The 19,012-nt window shown below is 38.4% G+C and overlaps 1 protein-coding gene across 5 annotated transcripts in view; it reads right to left on the bottom strand.

Moving 5' to 3' along the window:
• The window catches only part of mtmr2 (myotubularin related protein 2), a 129,463-nt gene that overhangs the window by 81,988 nt on the left and 28,463 nt on the right, over positions 1-19,012 (bottom strand). For all 5 annotated transcript variants that reach the window (XM_063053820.1, XM_063053822.1, XM_063053825.1 and 2 more), the window contains one exon: positions 6,205-6,280. In XM_063053820.1, coding sequence (XP_062909890.1) covers positions 6,205-6,280 — 76 coding nt within the window. The remainder of the gene's footprint in view (positions 1-6,204; positions 6,281-19,012) is intronic.

The following is a 19,012-nucleotide window of genomic DNA, read 5'->3' as shown; positions in this document are numbered from 1 at the left end:
TACAAAAAGACAAATGACAATAGGTGCAGGAGTAGGCCATTCAGCCCTTCGAGCCAGCACCGCCATTCACTGTGATCATGGCTGATCATCCACAATCAGTATCCAGTTCCTGCCTTATCCCCATAACCTTTGATTCCGCTATCTTTAAGAGCTCTATCCATCTCTTTCTTGAAAGCATCCAGAGACTTGGCCTCCACTGCCTTCTGGGACAGAGTATTCCACACATCCATCACTCTCTGGGTGAAAAAGTTTTTCCTCAACTCCATTCTAAATTTCCTACCCCTTATTCTTAAACTGTGGCCTCTGGTTCTGGACTCACCCATCAGCGGGAACATGCTTCCTGCCTCCAGCGTGTCCAATCCCTTAATAATCTTATATGTTTCAATCAGATTCCCTCTCATCCTTCTAAATTCCAGTGTATACAAGCCCAGTCGTTCCAATATTTCAACATATGACAGTCCCGCCATCCTGGGAATTAACCTTGTGAACCTACGCTGCACTCCCTCAATAGCAAGAGTGTCCTTCCTCAAATTAGCAGACCAAAACTGCACACAATACTCCAGGTGTGGTCTCACCAGGGGCCCAGTACAGCTGCAGAAGGACCTCTTTGTTCCTATACTCAATTCCCCTTGTTATGAAGGCCAGCATGCCAGTAGCTTTCTTCACTGCCTGCTGTACTTGCATGCTTGCTTTCAGTGACTGATGTACAAGAACACCTAGATTTCATTGTACTTCCCCTTTTCCTAACTTGACTCCATTTAGATAATAATCTGCCTTCCCGTTCTTACCACCAAAGTGGATAACCTCACATTTATCCACATTAAACTGCATCTGCCATGCATCCGCCCACTCACCCAGCCTGTCCAATTCACCCTGCATTCTCATAACATCCTCCTCACATTTCACACTGCCACCCAGCTTTGTGTCAGCTGCAAATTTGCTAATGTTACTTTTAATCCCGTCATCTAAATCATTAATGTATATTGTAAACAGCTGCGGTCCCAGCACTGAACCCTGCGGTACCCCACTGGTCACCGCCTGCCATTCCGAAAGGGACCCGTTAATCGCTACTCTGTGTTTTCTGTCAGCCAGCCAATTTTCAATCCATGTCAGTACTCTGCCCCCAATACCATGTGCCCTAATTTTGCCCACTAATCTCCTATGTGGGACTTTATCAAAGGTTTTCTGAAAGTCCAGGTACACTACATCCATTGGTTCTCCCTTGTCCACTCTCATAGTTACATCCTCAAAAAATTCCAGAAGATTAGTCAAGTACAATTTCCCCTTCGTAAATCCATGCTGACTCGGACCTATCCTGTTACTGCCATCCAAATATGTCGTAATTTCATCTTTTATAATTGACTCCAGCATCTTTCCCACCACTGACGTCAGGATAATTGGCCTATAATTCCCTGTTTTCTCTCTCCCTCCAAACAGGTTCTCATCCATCACACAACACCATCAGGGAGGTGTCTGATCGGTCCCAACTTCAATCTGCAACAGGCCAATGACCCTAAACACTCAGCCAAGGTCATAAAGAACTATCTTCAGTGAAAAGAACAAAGAGGTCAGTGACAAATGGTATAGGTTCCACACAGCCCTGATCGCAACATCGTCCGGGCCGTCTGGGTTTATCTGGAGAGACAGAAGCAAGCAAGACAGCTAAAGTCTGCAGAAAAACTGTGGTAAGTTCTCCAAGATACTTGGAACAACCTACCAGCTGATTTTATTAATGAAACTGTATGACAGCATACCTCAGAGAGTTGATGCAGTCTTAAAGGCCAAGGGTGTGGGCACGTGGCCAAGTGGTTAAGGCATTGGACTAGTGACCTGAAGGTTCTGAGTTCAAGCCCCAGCCGAGGCAACGTGTTGTGTTCTTGAGCAAGGCACTTAATCACACATTGCTCTGCGACGACACTGGGTGCCAAGCTGTATGGGTCCTAATGCCCTTCCCTTGGACAACATTGGTGTCGTGGAGAGGGGAGACTTGCAGCATGGGCAACTGCTGGTCTTCCATACAACCTTGCCCAGGCCTGCGCCCTGGAGAGTGAGGACTTTCCAGGCGCAGATCCATGGTCTCGCAAGACTAACTGATGCCTTTAATTTAATTTAAATACCAAGGGTGATCACACCAAATATTGATTTGATTTTTTTTACCGTTTACTGCTCTTTGTACAAATATTTTGTTTTGACATTTAGAAACTTTTCATTATTTTCGAAAGCATCTTTGCTTTGTGGATTTTTTTTACATGTGCACAGTACTGTATATTCAACCTAAGCCTGCAGAATGTGGCCAGCAGCTCTCCAGCAAATAGGTACTAGAGCCAGAGGCCCACAACAAGTCCAAGACTTACCACGTGTCAGGCCCAGCATACTTGTCACTCTGGTCTACCAAATCCAAAGGAGAATCTCTCCCCACATTACACTGCAGAATTCCTCTCTGTCATTCTGCATCATTTAGATATAGAGATTATGAGAAAAGAATCTAGGTTTTAAATTCACTGTTTTAAGTTTTTTTTTAATTTTTGAAGTTGCTTATGTATGCTATAATGATTTTAAAACGTCTCAATATCAGAAGCATTTAAAAATCTTTAGATTTCAGTCCTGGCTTTGACAGCATACAAACTGTGCCATCACAGCACTTCAGGACAGGGGTTCATTAGTCTCCTGCCTAACACATATTTGCCAGTATGCCTCTGTGCATCTTGTAGGATGCTTCCTGTGATATGGATTTTCAATCTGATCGGCCCTCCACATTCAATCCAATCCAAGTAGGGCTGGGAAATTGGAAACTATGGACTGCGTCAAACCCAGATCAATTCGGACCAACATTAGAACACATTATAGGAAGTCGATATTTTATAGCACACGCTTCAAGGTTAGAATTTCTATAATATCCTTCGCAACTATCACCTGCAGAATTTCTTATGTTAATAATATTCTTCACTTTCTCGTGACTAAATGATCAAACCCTCATGGCAAGATTGCAATAGATAGGTTTAGATTTGTACATAATTGCTTTGGATGCTGAGCATTCACTTGAAAGTAGAGGTCATCTATAGCTCTTCTTCTAGTTCCAGACAGGAAAAAAACAGTTGGTGTAATTTGCCATTCACACCCATTGACCTCAATTCCAAGGAAGTCACTCTCACCACACTAGCCGATGTTTTAACCATGACCAATGAGGTCTGGAAATGAGTGGGTCTGGCAAAACCCAATTAAAGTATCAGAGAGGTTACTGGTATGTAAATACTGCTTATGAGCTGCCATTAATCCTTTTGCCAAGAATTGGTCAAAGTATCAATTTGTCAAGCATGAACAGTAGGTGGTAACCACAGGGTTATCTTCTTTGATGTTTGACCTATTGCTGAGAAACTTCACAGAGTTTAGAGTTAGTAACAGGGAGTGCCAGAGACAATTCCTCCAAATGTCAGGTCTCTCTTCCTCCCAGGTAGATACAAGGTGGTCTGGGCTGATAGCAAATTTGCTGTGTATGAATTCAGTGCTATGTCCACAACCTGATGGTGCTTATAGCTCTAATCAGTATTATGCTGCATCAGTTTTAATAGAACTAAGTGGTTTTCACAGAAAGCCCCAGTGTTACACCACTCAGATGTTGGTCTGGGTGAAAGCAAGAAGTTTCTTTCCCTGAAGGATATTCCTGAACCAGTTGGGACTCTACAAAATACAAATAACATTCTTTACTAATAAAACTTTTCATTAAATTCAATTTCATTAAATTGAACATCTGCTGCAGAGGAATTTGAATTTTGCTCTCTACATTGCTATCCTAAGTTAGCCTGGTAACCTATCCACTGACCAACATTTTCAAACATTAGTGTCAAGACATACATTTTGCTCACTTAGTGCATGAGTTTTTAAATATTTAGTTATGTAACATAGTACTGTTTTTAATAATGTGAGTGAAAGATATAAAAATCTAAAGAACCAAGGGGAACGGGGGAACATCGACTCAGACCATGAGAGGCCTGCGTCGGGCATTTTCATGCCTTACAAGGTGCAGATTGGAAGTCTGTGTGGGGCACCACTCCTCGCACAGACACTAGAGCAATGTGTGGTTAAGTGCCTTGTTCAAGGACACAAACACACTGCCACAACCGAGGCTCGAACTAGCGACCTTGAGATCACTAGACGAACGCCTTAACCACTGGCCACGTGCCCACAAACATCACAACTATTCAGTCAAATCCTGCTTTAAGTACAGTGAGCAATAAACACAAAATGCTGGAGGAACTCAGCAGGCGAGGCAGCATCTATGGAAAAGAGTAAATGGTCGCGTTTCAAGCTGAGACCCTTCATCAGAACTGAAAAGGAAAGGTTAAGAAGGTCAGGGAGGGGAGGAAGAAGTACGAGGTGTCAAGTGACACCAGTGAACTAAGAGCTGGAGAGTTCATTGGTGAAAGAGATAAAGGGCTGGAGAAGGGGGAGTCTGATCAGAGAGGACAGAAGACCAAGGAAGGAGGAAGAACTCAAGAGGGAGGTGATAGGCAGATAAGGAGATAAGGTGAGAGAGAGAAACTGAAATGGGGAATGCTGAAGGAAAGGGGAGGGGGTCGCAATTACGCACGTTCAAGAAATCGATGTTCATGCCATCACGGAGGCTACCCAGACTGAATACAAGGTGTTGCTCCTCCAACCTGCGTGTGACATTGTGACAGTAGAGGAGGCCGTAGGCTGACATGTCAGAATGGGAATGGGAAGAATAATTGAAATGAGTGGCCACTAGGAGATCCTGCCTTTTGTGACAGATGGAGCAAAGGTGCTCGGTGAAGCAACTCCCAATCTACGTCAAGTCTCTCCGATATACAGGAGGCCACACCAGGTGCACCGGACACAGTAAGAGACCCCAATAGACACACAGGTGAAGTGTCACCTCACCTGGAAGGACTGTTCGGAGCCCTAAATCGTAATGAGGGAGGAGATGTAGGGGCAAGTGTGGCATTTGTTTTGCTTGCAAGGACAAGTACCAGGAGGGAGATCAGCGGTGAGGGACGAGTGGACAAGGGAGTTGCAAAGGGAGCAACCCCTGTGAAAAGTGGGAAGTGGGGGAGGGGGGAGAGAGAAAGATGTGTTGATGAGGGGATCCCATTGGAGATGGCGGAAGTTACGGAGAATTATGTGCCAGATGTGGAGGCTAGTGGGGTGGTAGGTGAGGATGAGGGACTCTGTTGCTGGTTTGGCAGCCAGAGGATGGGGTGAGGGCACACTTTCCGCTACCTCCCTACTGATGTTGAGTACCTTCGCTCCGTCCACCACAAAAAGTGGAATCTCCCAGTGGCCACCCATTTCAATTCTACTTCCCATTCCAACATGTCATTCCATGGCCTCCTCTACTGCCACGATGAGGCCACACTCAGGTAGGAGGAGCAACACCTTATATTCCATCTGGCTAGCCTCCAACCTTATGGCATGACCACTGATTGCTCAAACTTCAGGTAATTACCCTCCTCCTCATCCCCCATTCCTGTTTCCCTCTCTCACCTTATTTCGTTACCTGCCCATCACCTCCCTCTGGTGCTCCTTCCGCTTCCCATGGTCTTCTGTCCTCACCAATCAGTTTCCCCCCTTCTCCAGCCCCTTATCTCTTTCACCAATCCACTTCCAAGCTTTTAACTTCACCCCTCCCCCTCTCCTGGTTTCACCTACCACCTTGTACTTCTTCCCCTCTTCCCCCACCCCCACTTTCTTCCTCTGACTTTTCCACTTTCTTCTCAGTCTTGACGAAGGGTCGCAGTCCGAAATGTCAACTATTTACTCTTTTCCGTAGATACCAAGTTCCTCCAGCATTTTGTGTGTGTTACTTTTGATTTCCAGCATCTGCAGATTTTCTTATGTTTTAAATATAGTGAATCTGCATTTGATTAACTTGCAAATATGATTCTGGATTTCAATATGTTGAAATATGGTTTACCACATTGCTAAGATTATCAAACTTTTTTTTAATTTAAGATATTTAAGTCCTCTTGTAACTTGATGTTGCTAATTCTTCAGCGCCTGGAAGGGATCATTGTAATTAAATAAAGATAGCAACCAACATCCTCCTAGTTAATTTAAATATTCATAGGTTAAAAATAAAAACACTATCAAATTGGTAATCATCAACTTTCTGTTTTCTAAGTGTTTTAAAAGTTGAATACAGGTGATATGTGCTGCTAGCTATGTATCTGAATTGTTTAGACATACCCATGTCTTTAATTGATTCTCCTGGTAATAATGGTGCTTCCTCCATTTGAGCCAGTTTGTTGCCATCCCTGATCATCTAAAAACAGAACATACAAACTCATGAACTGATGATGACAAAAGAACTTTGTTTCTCAAAGATAGATAATTGTGATTTTAATGAAAAATATTACTTATACAACTACAATCAATTGAAGTACTACTGGTATAGAAGGCAGAGCCTGACTTAAGCCATGTTATATTGGAGTAATGGGCTGCAAAGGCGTAATACTAAGAAATAATCAAGAAAGTGGGTAATGGTTTAAGTGAAAATTAAATGAGAAAATTAAATGTTTTGCCTTGCACAAATATGAAAAGGATTACAAAGGGAAGACAATAATTATAGTATGCTTATTAAAAAAAAGCTGGAAAATTAAAACCACATTTCAAGTAAACAATTCTGATGAAAAATTATGAACCCAAAATTTTAACACTCTTTCCTTCTCCTGCTGATGTGTTAAATCTAGAATTCCAGTTTTTAATTCAATTAGCCAGGTACTGATTCAATTACATAATCTTAAATTTATCTGTGTAGATTTATACAAGTCAGAACTTACATGACCAACTCAATTGAATTTATTATTTTTATTTGAGGTCCTTAGCATGGTAATTAGCAAGCTCATGTGAATGTTGCTAACAGGTAACAGAAAGACTCAGGACACAGAAAGATCATCAAAAATGTTTAAAGTGTATGCAAAATGGAATAACTTTATGATATGGTTTAGAAATTGGCTGGTAGTTGGCAGCCAAAACAAAAATAAAGGAAAAACTCTGATTTGTGTGATTTGCTTTTCAAGGGTTTATACTATGTTTTTCCTTTATCTGATACATTACTGCAATGACTGAGATTAAGGTACAAAGACCTTTATAATGTGCAAAGGATATTTAGCAGGCGGAGTAGGTTATGGAGATGGGAAAAGAAAGTCAGAGTAACAGTCCAAGATCCCTGAAAACATGATATTCTGCTCAAATGTGTCAGCTGTTTCTTGCTAACTTTGTAAAACTAAGACCAATGTCTCTAATATTGTTTATCCATCTTGAGAATTGCTTTGTTGCCATATCCTTAGGCGGTTGATCCACTTTGTCATTTTCAAGATTCAAGATGTTTCATGTCATTTTCAGTACACGAGTGTAAAGAAAAACAATAGTTACATTACAGATTTGCATGCTATTACTGAGCTTGGCTCAGCAACGAATACGTCAAGAGGTTAGATACTGTTTTGTGTCATCTTATGCTATTAGCAATATTTGGTTAATTTAAATAAAGAAACCAAAGTGCATGAGTTCCCTTGTTTAAAAGTCCTGAACTATATTCCAGTGAATCAACAGCAACAAACAACTGCTAAAGGAACTCAGCAGGTCAAGCAGGATCGGCGAGAGGAAAGGAATTGTCAACATTTCCTTTCCTCCTACAGATGCTGCATGACCCGCTGAGCTCCTCCAGCAGACTGTTGCTCAATATTCTAGCATCTGTAGTCTTGTGTTATTCAGTGAAAGAAAATGGATTTCGTACTGAGGTTCTTAGTTCAATGCATCATCTACAACAAGTACTCAATCCAGTTTTCCCTCATCATTGCACAGCTCAGAGATTATAGGCAAGAATAATGTTTTACCACTCTATACCTTTTTTTTTGTAAGTAGGGATTAAAGACACATACGAGTTGAACCCTTTTTTTGCAAGAAAGCATTTTAGTCCAGAAGTATTTTTTTCTTCTTGCTATGGTTTATCTTTGCAGTTGAAGTCACATAAAACCAAAGGGCCTGTTTCTGTACTACAGTATTCTATGACTCATCTTTTCCACATGTTAACCAACTACATCCAGATTTTTCTTCTGCTGGATGAGATCTCATTGTGGAATCATACTTATTATTTTATGCAGCAATTAACACTGAAGATCATTCGTTCTCATATCTTTAAGTACCAGGCACTATTAACCTCATGCAACATAGAATCTCAGAATGCACTGGTTGTCATATACCTCCTCTTCCATCACTAGAGTTAACAGTGTACTCAGAGCAGTTATTCTGAGTTAAGGAGCTTGGTATATTTCATGTGTCTCTTGAGCTTTGGATGCCCTACATATACAGGTATTGCTAAATTTAGTTCAAATGGGTCATGCAATTAAGTGGTTTATTTGATATCTTCAGTCCTGCTGAAGGGTCTCAGCCCGAAATATCAACTGTACTCTTTTCCATAGATGCTGCCTGGGCTGCTGAGTTCCTCCAGCACTTTGTGTGTGTTGCTTGAATTTCCAGCATCTACAGATTTTCTCTTGTTTACTTTTGTTTACTATATTATGTTCCTTAAGGTTGTTACAGCCAGGGATGGCAATGGGGACAAGCTTCCACTACCTATTAAATGCTCCCAATGGCATGCAGTTCAAATAACCTCCAACAGACAACCAAATCCAGCTCCTGGCCTTCACATGTGGTTTAACTACTAAGCTTGGTGAAACTGTTTCTACTGACAGGAGAAGTGGAAAGGTGGGTTACTGGTGCCTTAAAACCAGTTACTTTGGGGAGATGGAGCTTGTCAGCCATGGTTGACGGCTCGTCTAGATGGAAAACTCTGATCTCAAACTTCCACTATCCGGGGGCTATACCCACTCATGGCAAATGCTTCGGGAGTAAACCAGAGGGAAAAATCCTGAACTGGAGTCCTTAAGGCAGTCCGACATTGAGTTCAATGCTGTTCTGGCAACCCCTGCAACACTGTTGGTACCAAACTGTATTGGTCTCTGCCGTTTCTTTGGGTTCATCAGATGTGTGGAGAGGGGGAGCTTGCTACATGGGCAACAACTTGCTTTCCATATCGTACTGCCAGGTTTGCATATCTAGGACACAATATCCATGATCAACTCCAACCAACAGAGGCCCCCACCTCACTTTGTGTTTAGTTTATAATAATATTTCAGCAAATTATATTTTTAATATTTAGTTAAAATCATTTACATCTATTTCAATTATTTAAAATTTTTTTCTGATTTTCAAAGACATTGAAAAATCCCCGTGGAACTTCCCCAGTTTTATTCTTTACTGCCCCAATTGCCTCCTATGTGACTAAAATGAACCAAGCCAAAAACTGGGCCCGGTGATACCCAACCTTCATCAACCATCAAGACATGACCAGGATGTCTTTAGGTTCTTGTATTGTAACATAATTTGAGGAAAATAAAACTTGTAGAGCAGTCCACTGATTAATAATGACATAAAGTTATCATGTGGATCAAAGAGAATTTTAAAAAACCATCGTTAGCTTCTCTTCTCAGCAGTAAAATAAAGATTAAGGTGAGTTACAAGTAAAATCACTCAAAAATATGTTAAAGTCAAATTGCAAATACTTCTCCATAGCCATTAACACAAGTAGATAAGCTTCCCCAAGAATAGAAGTATCACAGAACAAACTGAAGATATTCATGCACTGGAATGTTAAACTCCCTATCAACCACACAAGATTTTAGCAAACCATTTGTATAGCAAAGGGGTTATCAGATTTTCCCCAAACTACAGAGAGTACCATTGACTTTTATAAGTGCAGTGTGCAGTGACAGGCTGCTTACCAAGCTAAGAGCCTTTGGTGTTACAGGAAAGTTACTGGCATGGTTAGAGCATTGGATGATTGGTAGGAGGCAGCGAGTGGGAATAAAAGGATCTTTTTCTGGTTGGCTGCCAGTGACTAGTGGTGTTCCGTAGGGGCCGGCATTGGGACCGCTTCTTTTTATGCTATATATTAATGATTTAAATAATGGAATAGATTGCTTTGTTGCCAAGTTTACAGATGATACGAAGATTTGTGGAGGGGCAGGTAGTGTTGAGGAAACAGGTAGGCTGCATAAGGACTTAGACAGATTAGGAGAATGGGCAAGAAAATGGCAAATGAAATACAAAGTTGGAAAATTCATGGTCATACACTTTAGTAGAAGAAATAACTGTGCAGACTATTTTCTAAATGGGGAGAAAATCCAAAAATCTGAGATGCAAAGGGACTTTTGAGTGTGTCCTTGTGAAGAACACCTTAAAGGTTAACTTACAGGTAAGAGTTGGTGGTGAGGAAGGCAAATGTAATGTTAGTACTAATTTCTCTCTTTCAATATTTTTATTAGTCTCTGCATAGAAGAATACAAGAACATATATATTATAAGTCAAAAGAATAAAATAGTACCAAATACATTGTATTAAAATACAGTTACAATCACAAAACCCTGCATTCATAAAAATTAAATTAAATTGTAATATTGAAAGATAATAATTTTATTATACAGAAAAACAAATCTAAACCCACTACCAAAGTCAGAGCTGTTAGGAAAGGCAAGAAAAAAGGGGAAAAAACCCTTATCATATAATATATTATTAGCCACCATCTGTACTTTTACAACAAATCAAAGGTTTTGAAAATAACTCAAAAATGGTCCCCACATTGTCTAAAATTCTTGGCTAGATTCAAAAACTGAACAACAGATTTTCTCTAAATTTAAGCATGACATAACATCACGTAACCATTGAGCATGAGTAGGCGGAACAGCATCCTTCCATTTAAGCAAGAACACCCTCCTAGCTATAAGAGAGATAAAAGCCAAAATATGCAAATCAGGTGTCTCCAAAATAAAGAAAGTCTTCTCCTCCAACAATACCAAATAATGCGGTCAAAGAGTTAGGCTTAAAATTTACCTTGAAAAGTACCAAGAAAGTTTGGAATACTTCCTTCCAGTATCTTTCAAGGCACGGACATGTGCAAAACATGTGAATTAGTGAAGCTTCTCCATTATTACATCTATCACAGAAAGGAGATATATTTGAATAAAAACAAGATAGCTTATCTTTAGACATGTGAACCCTATGAACCACTTTAAATTGTAAGAGGGAATGACGGGCACATAACGATGGTGTTAATCAATTTAAAAATTTCATTCCAAGTTTCCTCAGAGATTGAAGTCTGTAAATCTTGTTCCCAAAGATTTTTAATTCTGTCTATAAGAACATTTCTCATTCCTAGCATCATACCATAAATATTGGACATTGAACCATCACAAAAATATTTCAAATTAAAAATTACATCTAATAAGTCCTTATCGGAACTTATAGGAAATATATATAGTTGAGAATGCAGAAAGTCTCTAATTTGTAAATAACGAAAAAAGTGAGTTTTGGGTAAAATACATTTAGCTGACATTTGCTCAAATGGAAGAAGACTTCCTCCAACAAACAAATCCTGGAAGCATTTAATACCCAATCTATCCCATTCTTTCAAATCTGAATCGGTCATCGAAAGTTTAAAAAAATAGTTAGAACAAATGGGACTAGACAAAGAAAATCCCAATAGACCAAAGAATTTCCTAAATTGTACCCAGATCCTCAAAGTATGTTTAACTACCAAATTTTCAGTTAGTTTACTAAAGGATAAAGGGAGTGAGGATCCAAGAAGAGAAATAATAGAAAATTTATTAACAGAGTTAGCTTCTAAAGAAACCCATATCGGACAGTCCTCACAATATAATAGGTCCAAAACGTAAGATTTCATATATTGACTGCCCAATAATGAAACCTAAAATTTGTTAAAGCTAAACCTCACTTCTTCTTAGATTTTTGAAGATGAACTTTATTTAGTCGAGAATGTTTGTTTTTCCATATATAAGAAGAAATAATAGAATTGAGAGTATCAAAAAAAGATTTAGGAATAAAAACGGATAATGCCTGAAAAAGGTATATAAATTTAGGTAAAATATTCATTTTAATAGAGTTAATTTGGCCAATCAAGGATAACGAAAAAGGCGACCAGTTTGATAGTGTCCTTTTTACAAAATTCAGTAAGGTAAGAAAATTTTCATTAAATATGTATTTATAATTCTTGGTAGTTGTTATACCCAAATAGGTAAATTGATTTCTTACAATTATAAAAGGAAGGTTAGTATTAACTGATCACAAGTTATTCAGAGGAAAAAGTTCACTCTTATGTAATTTCAGTTTGTATCCTGAAAACTGGATAAAACAAGAAAGTAGAGAAAGCACAGGAGGTAGTGAAGTCTCAATATTAGAAATAAAAAGCAATAGGTCATCAGCATAAAGCAAAACTTTATGAACAGTCCTTCTCCTTAGAATGCCAGTAATATCATTAGATTCTAGAAAAGAAATGGCTAACGGTTCTAAAGCCAAGTCAAAGAGCAAAGGGCTCAAGGGATAATCTTGTCTAGTTCCACGTTGAAGTTTAAAAGGTTTGGAATATTGAAAATTGGTAAGGACCCTAGCAGAAGGAGATAGATAAAGTAATTTAATCCATTGAATAAAATCGGGCCCAAAATTAAATTTTTCTAAAGTTTTAAATAAATAATTCCATTCAACCCGATCAAAAGCCTTCTCAGCGTCCAAAGAAATGACACATTCTGATATCTTCTTAGAAGGGGAATAAGCAACGTTTAATAAACGACGAACATTAAAGGGAGAATATCGATTTTTAATAAATCCCATCTGATCATCAGAAATGATGGATGGTAAAATACTTTCAATTCTAAGGGCCAGAATTTTAAATAGGATTTTAGTATCAACACTAAGTAAAGAGATTGGTCTGTATGAAGAGCGTTCGGTTGGGTTCTTATTCTTTTTAAGAATAAGCGAAATAGAAGTTTCATAAAAAGATTGTGGCAATCTACCCAACTTAAAGGAGTCCAAAAAAACTGCACATAATGAGGTAAAAGCAGTGAGGAAAAAGCCTCATAAGATTCTGCAGAAAATCCATCAAGACCCAGAGCCTTCCCCGAGTGCAAGGAACGTACAGCCTCGGCAATTTCCTCATACGAAATAGGTTGATCCAACTGTTTTCAGTTATCAACAGAAAGTGTAGGAATGTTTAATTGATCTAAAAAAATTATTCATTACAGTGTTATCTTTGGGAGGGTCAGAACTATAAAGTTTAGAATAAAATTCTTTAAAAATATCATTTATTTCTAAATGGTCAGTTGTCCTATCACCATTGGTTTTAGAAATTTCTTTAATTTCCCATTTAGCTATAAAGGTTTTTAATTGGTTAGCCAATAATTTACCTGGTTTGTCTCTGTGGACATAAAATTGACTTTTATCTTTTAAAAGTTGAGTTTCAATTGGATATGTTAAAAGAAGATCATATTTAGTTTGAATTTCAATACACCTTTTATATAAAGCAGGATCTGGATTGATTGTTTTAACTGATTAGCTAACTCAATTCTCTCTTTATTAGCTTTTTTCTTGACACTTGCAGTATAAGAAATAATTTGACCTCGAATAAAAGCCTTAAAAACATCCCATATAATAAGACTAGAAGTCTCTTCCAAAGTATTCTCTTCAAAAAAAAAAGAATAATTCGTCTCTCCAGAAATTTTAAGAAATCTTTATCAGATAACGAAGTTAAATTAAAACACCAAGATCTGTTTCTTTGAGGAAGACCAGGGAGATTTAAAGATAAAAGCACCGGAGCATGATCGGAACAGCAATTTCTTTATATTCATAGAATTGAACTAAAGGAATCATTTGACTATCAATGAAAAAAAAGTAATCAATCCTGGAATACATATGATGGACAGGAGAAAAAAACAAATACTCCCTATCTAGTGGGTGTAAGAAACGCCATACATCAACAATACCGCATTTCATTAAAAAAGATTGAATAAACAAAGCTGATTTATTAGGTGTCGCTGTTTTAAAGGATGACCTATCTAAAACTGGTTCTAACCAGCAATTAAAATCTCTTCCCATCACCAATGAGTAAAGGCTCAAATCTGGCAGAAATGAAAAAAAAATGCTAAAAAAAAATCCTGGATCATCTGTATTTGGAGCACACAGATTGGCAAATATCATTAATTTATTATCTAATTTTCCTGACACTATGACAAAACGCCCATTAGTATCAGACACTACTTTTTGTTGGACAAAGGGAACTGTGTTAGCCATAAAAATCAAAACTCCCCTAGACTTAGCCTGGAACGAGGAGTAAAAATGCAGTCCTTTCCATCTACTGAAAAGACGCAAGTTGTCACAATTATGTACGTGTGTTTCTTGTAAAAAACTAATTGGGGCTTTAAGTTATTTAATATAGGCAAAAATCTTATTCCACTTCACAGGGGGATTTAATCCTTTCACGTTAAGACAGTAAGTTAATAGTATGACCCATTACTAATACTATTTAATAGAGAAATTAAAGTAATAACCAGTAAAATGAACATTAAAACCAAACAATAAGCCATGAAATAGAGTAACCAAGCAACAGATTTGGCTAACATCCCAAAACAGCCCCCAGAAAGAGACACCCACCCCCCCCCCAAAGTCAGAAGGCCAGCCAAAAGAAGGCTGGCAGCTACAGCTAATGACATCACCCTCCCAAAACAACCTGCTGAATCTGACTCCTAATTAATTCCAAGGTCAACTGTATTCTAGGCTAGACCAAATAAAGGCCAAAAAAAACTTAACCCTCATAACAAGAACACAAATAGATTAATTATTACACTTTCAAAACAATAGAACGAAAAATACCCAAACTAAGCCATACTGATCTTAAAAAACCTCGAGAAAAGTGTATAAAATAATAAAAAACTTATCAAAATTCATAACATATAATCACACTCGGTATTAACTCATTAAAATCTTATTCTCTAAGTAAAGCATTTAAATCACAAGGAAGTTTAGCTGCGAAGGTTCACCAAAAGTAAGAGAAGCAATTATTCATATAGCAAGATAGTAAACAGTCAATCCATTGTTTTTAAGAAATCCCGGCTTCTTCACTCGAGTGAAACCATTCCTTAGAACCATCTTGCAGAGTGATTCTAAGACAAGCAGGATAACAAAAAGGCGGTTTTAAACCTTTGTTATAAAATTCCGACATAACCTCTGAATTTAGCACGCTCATTAATGACCTCGGGTGAAAAATCTTCGACAATCCTAATCTTCTGACCCTTGTAATCAATCATTCCTCTCTGACGAGATTCATAATTAAACATTCCTTTGTTCGAAATTCATGAAAACAAATTATAACTGATCTGGGTTTGGCTCCCAGAGGTGGTCTGGGCACGGGCAATCTATGAGCTCGATCTTGCAAACAGTTTTGGGCTCCTTATCTAAGAAAAGATGTGCTGGCATTGGAGAGGATTCAGAGGAGGTGCACAAAGATGATTCTGGAAATGAAAGTTATTATACGAGAAACATTTGATAGCCCTGTGTCTGTACTCACTAGAACTTAGAAGGACAAAGGGGGATCTCATTGAAATTTTTTGAATGTTGAAAGGCCTAGACAAAGTAGAATTGGAAAGGATGTTTCCCCTAGTGGAGGAGTCTAGGACAAGAGGGCACAAACTCAGGATAGAGAGGTGTCCATTTAAAACAGAGATGTGGAGATGCCAGAGTGGTGAATTTGTGCAATTTATTACCACAGGCAGCTGTGGAAGCCAGGTGTATTTAGGGTAGAGCTTGATAGGTTCTTGATTGGAGATGGTATCAAAGGTTATGAGGAGAAGGCTGGGGAGTGGGGCTGAGGAGGGAAAAAAAGGATCAGCCATGATTGAATGGCAGAGCAGACTTGATGGGCCAAATGGCCTCATCCTGCTCCTATGTCTTATGGTCTTATGAATATTCATTTAAAATATTTTATAAGAAATCTCCAATAGGAGCATAAGTATCACAAGTTGTGTCTTTAAATTCAAATTGGACTGTTGAGATTTATACACTTTTTACTCTTCATTTCCCCTACCGCTCACTGAGTCTGAAGGTACCAAATAAAGCAATAACCTATTCCCCAAAAGAACATGTGGATCAGAGTCAAAGCTAAAGCACCACACTTACTTATTTATTTGCTGGTAGCTTAAGAGTGGGGAAATAATCCTACTTGATGTAGTAATGGGAAAAGACAACACTAAGTGGTTTCATTGAAAACCAGAAGGCAAGACTCTTATAAATATAATCAATTGTTTTTGAAAAGTCATGCTACTGAAGAAATCCCTAAATAAAACATTAACTGAAAAGCCAAACAAAAATTGCAATGTTGCAAATCTGAAATAAATTGAAAAATTTTGAAATTACTTAGCAAGTCAAGCAACATCTGTGGAGGAGCATCATCAATCATCAATGTTAAGTGCTTCTCTTTCCAAACTTGCTGCCGAACTTGATAATTCTTCTAGTATTAAAGAAACATCTACTTTCAAGATAAAACATTTGTAAGAATTTGTAATGAGATCAAAGACACTCAGCTGCCAAAATGTTTTTGTATAATACAACATACAGCAAGAGATCCTACATATTTTACAAGAACATTTGTGAACTAGGATGAAAGAAGGATCCATGTCCTAAAAATACTTATTAGACAATGTAACCTACTACACCTAATGCAGCATTCATTAAGTGGCAATTGCACAAAGCAAGCACCAGACAATGATCATCTTTCATAAGAGTCTCCTACTGAACATTTGATGGCATTACCATGCTGAATAGTTCTAGAGGAGGTCACCATTGACTAGACATGGCTGTAAGTACAGATTGAAGGCTGCAACAAACAACTTAAACCTCAAAATATTTCTGATTTTAAACCACTTGCATTCTGCAAGGGTGCCCTCTATTAATTGTAATCTCACGTTTTGTTTAATTTAAGATGTACTCCTAAATAATTTCCTCTCTATTGCACTGTGTTTGCCTGTGCTTAGTCATACAAGAGTAGACAGATTACAGAGGCTTGGTTTAGAAACATATATTCATAGTTTCGCTCATGAGTTAGAGCAGTATGTGAGATTCCAGCTTTATCCTATGTGCAGTAAGATCAAGGAATTTAAAATACCCTAATATTTGTGACTCAGTATTAATACTTGACTTAATCTTATAATGATCAAAGCAATTAGTTTGAACAATATCTGCTGTCCAGGTCTTACCATCATCTATTGACTCAGTAAGATATTTTGAATTTAGGTCTGATTATTAAATCAGTCTATAACCATTACAGATCAAATAATGAACCAGAGGCAAGTACTAACATAGTGTCACTGCCTAAACTAGGAAAATTCAAAAATCACCTACAACATGGGTTGCACAGTAAGGTAGTAAGTTAGCACAACACTTTACAGTACCAGTGACTAGGGTTCAACTCCCTCCGCTGCCTGTAAAGAGTTTGTTTATTCTGTCCAGAACTACTTGGGTTTCCTCCCACAGTCCAAAGATGTACCGGTTGGTAGGTTAATTGGGCATTGTAAATTGTCCAGAGATTAGGCTAGGATTAATTGGGGATTGCTGGGTGGTGTGATTCCCAAAGTCTTTAGAGGCATCTAAAACACTCTTTTTAACAATGTACCTTGCAGGTTCAGGTTTCTAAAACTGCTATCATTAAGATATGAAGTAGTTAGCAAAGACACTTTTGTGCATGATCTGTTCCCAAAATAGTGGTTAAGGTCATGCTGATGCTTAACCTCTCAATGAAGCCATGTCTCTGATATGGCTTCCAATTCACTGCTCACTGTGACAGACACCATCTAGAAACCTGACTTATGAAGAAACTATCTAATTTACTTTGACTTCAGTGAAGAATGAGTGGCAGCTGGGGCACTAAGATTAATGAGCGTTGCCAGCGTTTAACAAGTGCAGAGAACTCTTGACTGCACCCTGCGCCAAAAGGGGCCCTTCTAAAAGTTCAGACCTTTGCATCAGCAGCGATTTTTTTGTAGTTTCTTGAGGATCACAAGAACTTCCTCATGATGAATGCTATATTTTCAGGATTTCTTCATTATCACATTCCACTTGGTCACAGATTTTCAACAGCCTGCACAACTGGTGGAGTAGTTCCGAGGGTTGGTGCTGTCTTTTATTGATTCTATTATGGATTTATTGGGTATTCCCGCAAGAAAATGAATCTCAGGGTTGTATATGGTGACGTATATGGACTTTGACAATAAAGTTACTTTGAAATTGAGAGAACATAGGGCACCTTCTTCCTCGGCTTCTGCATCAGTGGCACTCCTACCACATCCTCTAGGACTGATAAAAAAGAGAGCCAGGAAACTGGTGGAATCATTGTGGAGTATGCTAATGCTATTCTCAAAATGAGGTTCAGCTGTGTGTATCGGTCTGGGGTACCCTCACAGTTTATGCCAGTGATGTGTACAGATGTCAGCATTGTAACTGATCACAACCCAGACAACAAATACAGCAGCACCGTCAGAGAAGCAGAACACAGGCATAATCTGACGAAAAGCAGGACGAAGAGCAGTAGGAAGATGTAAAACCACTAGATGCAAAACCAAACCAAACACAAACAGCTACACATCTTCACAAAAAAAGATAATAGGCTAAAGATATCTGTACAGGCTACAGGTAGCTCCCTCACAGTGTCTCAATTTTCAGAAGGAACCTCCTATGCCAATTTCCAATTCAACTAAGTGACCCTCTCCAAATTACAATCCTCAACACCACATAATACTTTAATGATTATTCAGGGGACGCAAAGAGATACATAAAATTCCCCTTGCATGCTACCTCCATATCTCCTATAATAAACCCCTGGTTACTATAACTTGAACAATTTTTGTTTACAAATATTCTGTATTACTTAATTTCTTGCTAAATTAATCTCAAATTTTAGCTTCTTGTTCTGTATCCATTTGCCAGCTAAGGGTGTCACTTAAAACTCTCTGAATCTTTGGGCTTTATACTTGCCCTTGCAGCATCATTGATTTCTTTTAAACTATTTCACTTAACCTGCAAAGATGCCATGAATAGATGACTTTTCCAATGGGTAGAAATTTTATTACTTTGTAAAATGTTGATTTTTGAAGTGCAT

The sequence above is a fragment of the Mobula hypostoma genome, chromosome 7 (genome assembly GCF_963921235.1).
Source record: "Mobula hypostoma chromosome 7, sMobHyp1.1, whole genome shotgun sequence".
Classification (NCBI taxonomy): domain Eukaryota; kingdom Metazoa; phylum Chordata; class Chondrichthyes; order Myliobatiformes; family Myliobatidae; genus Mobula; species Mobula hypostoma.
The sequence above is the reverse complement of the archived record's forward strand: the minus strand, read 5'-3'. Positions and strand labels throughout refer to the sequence as shown.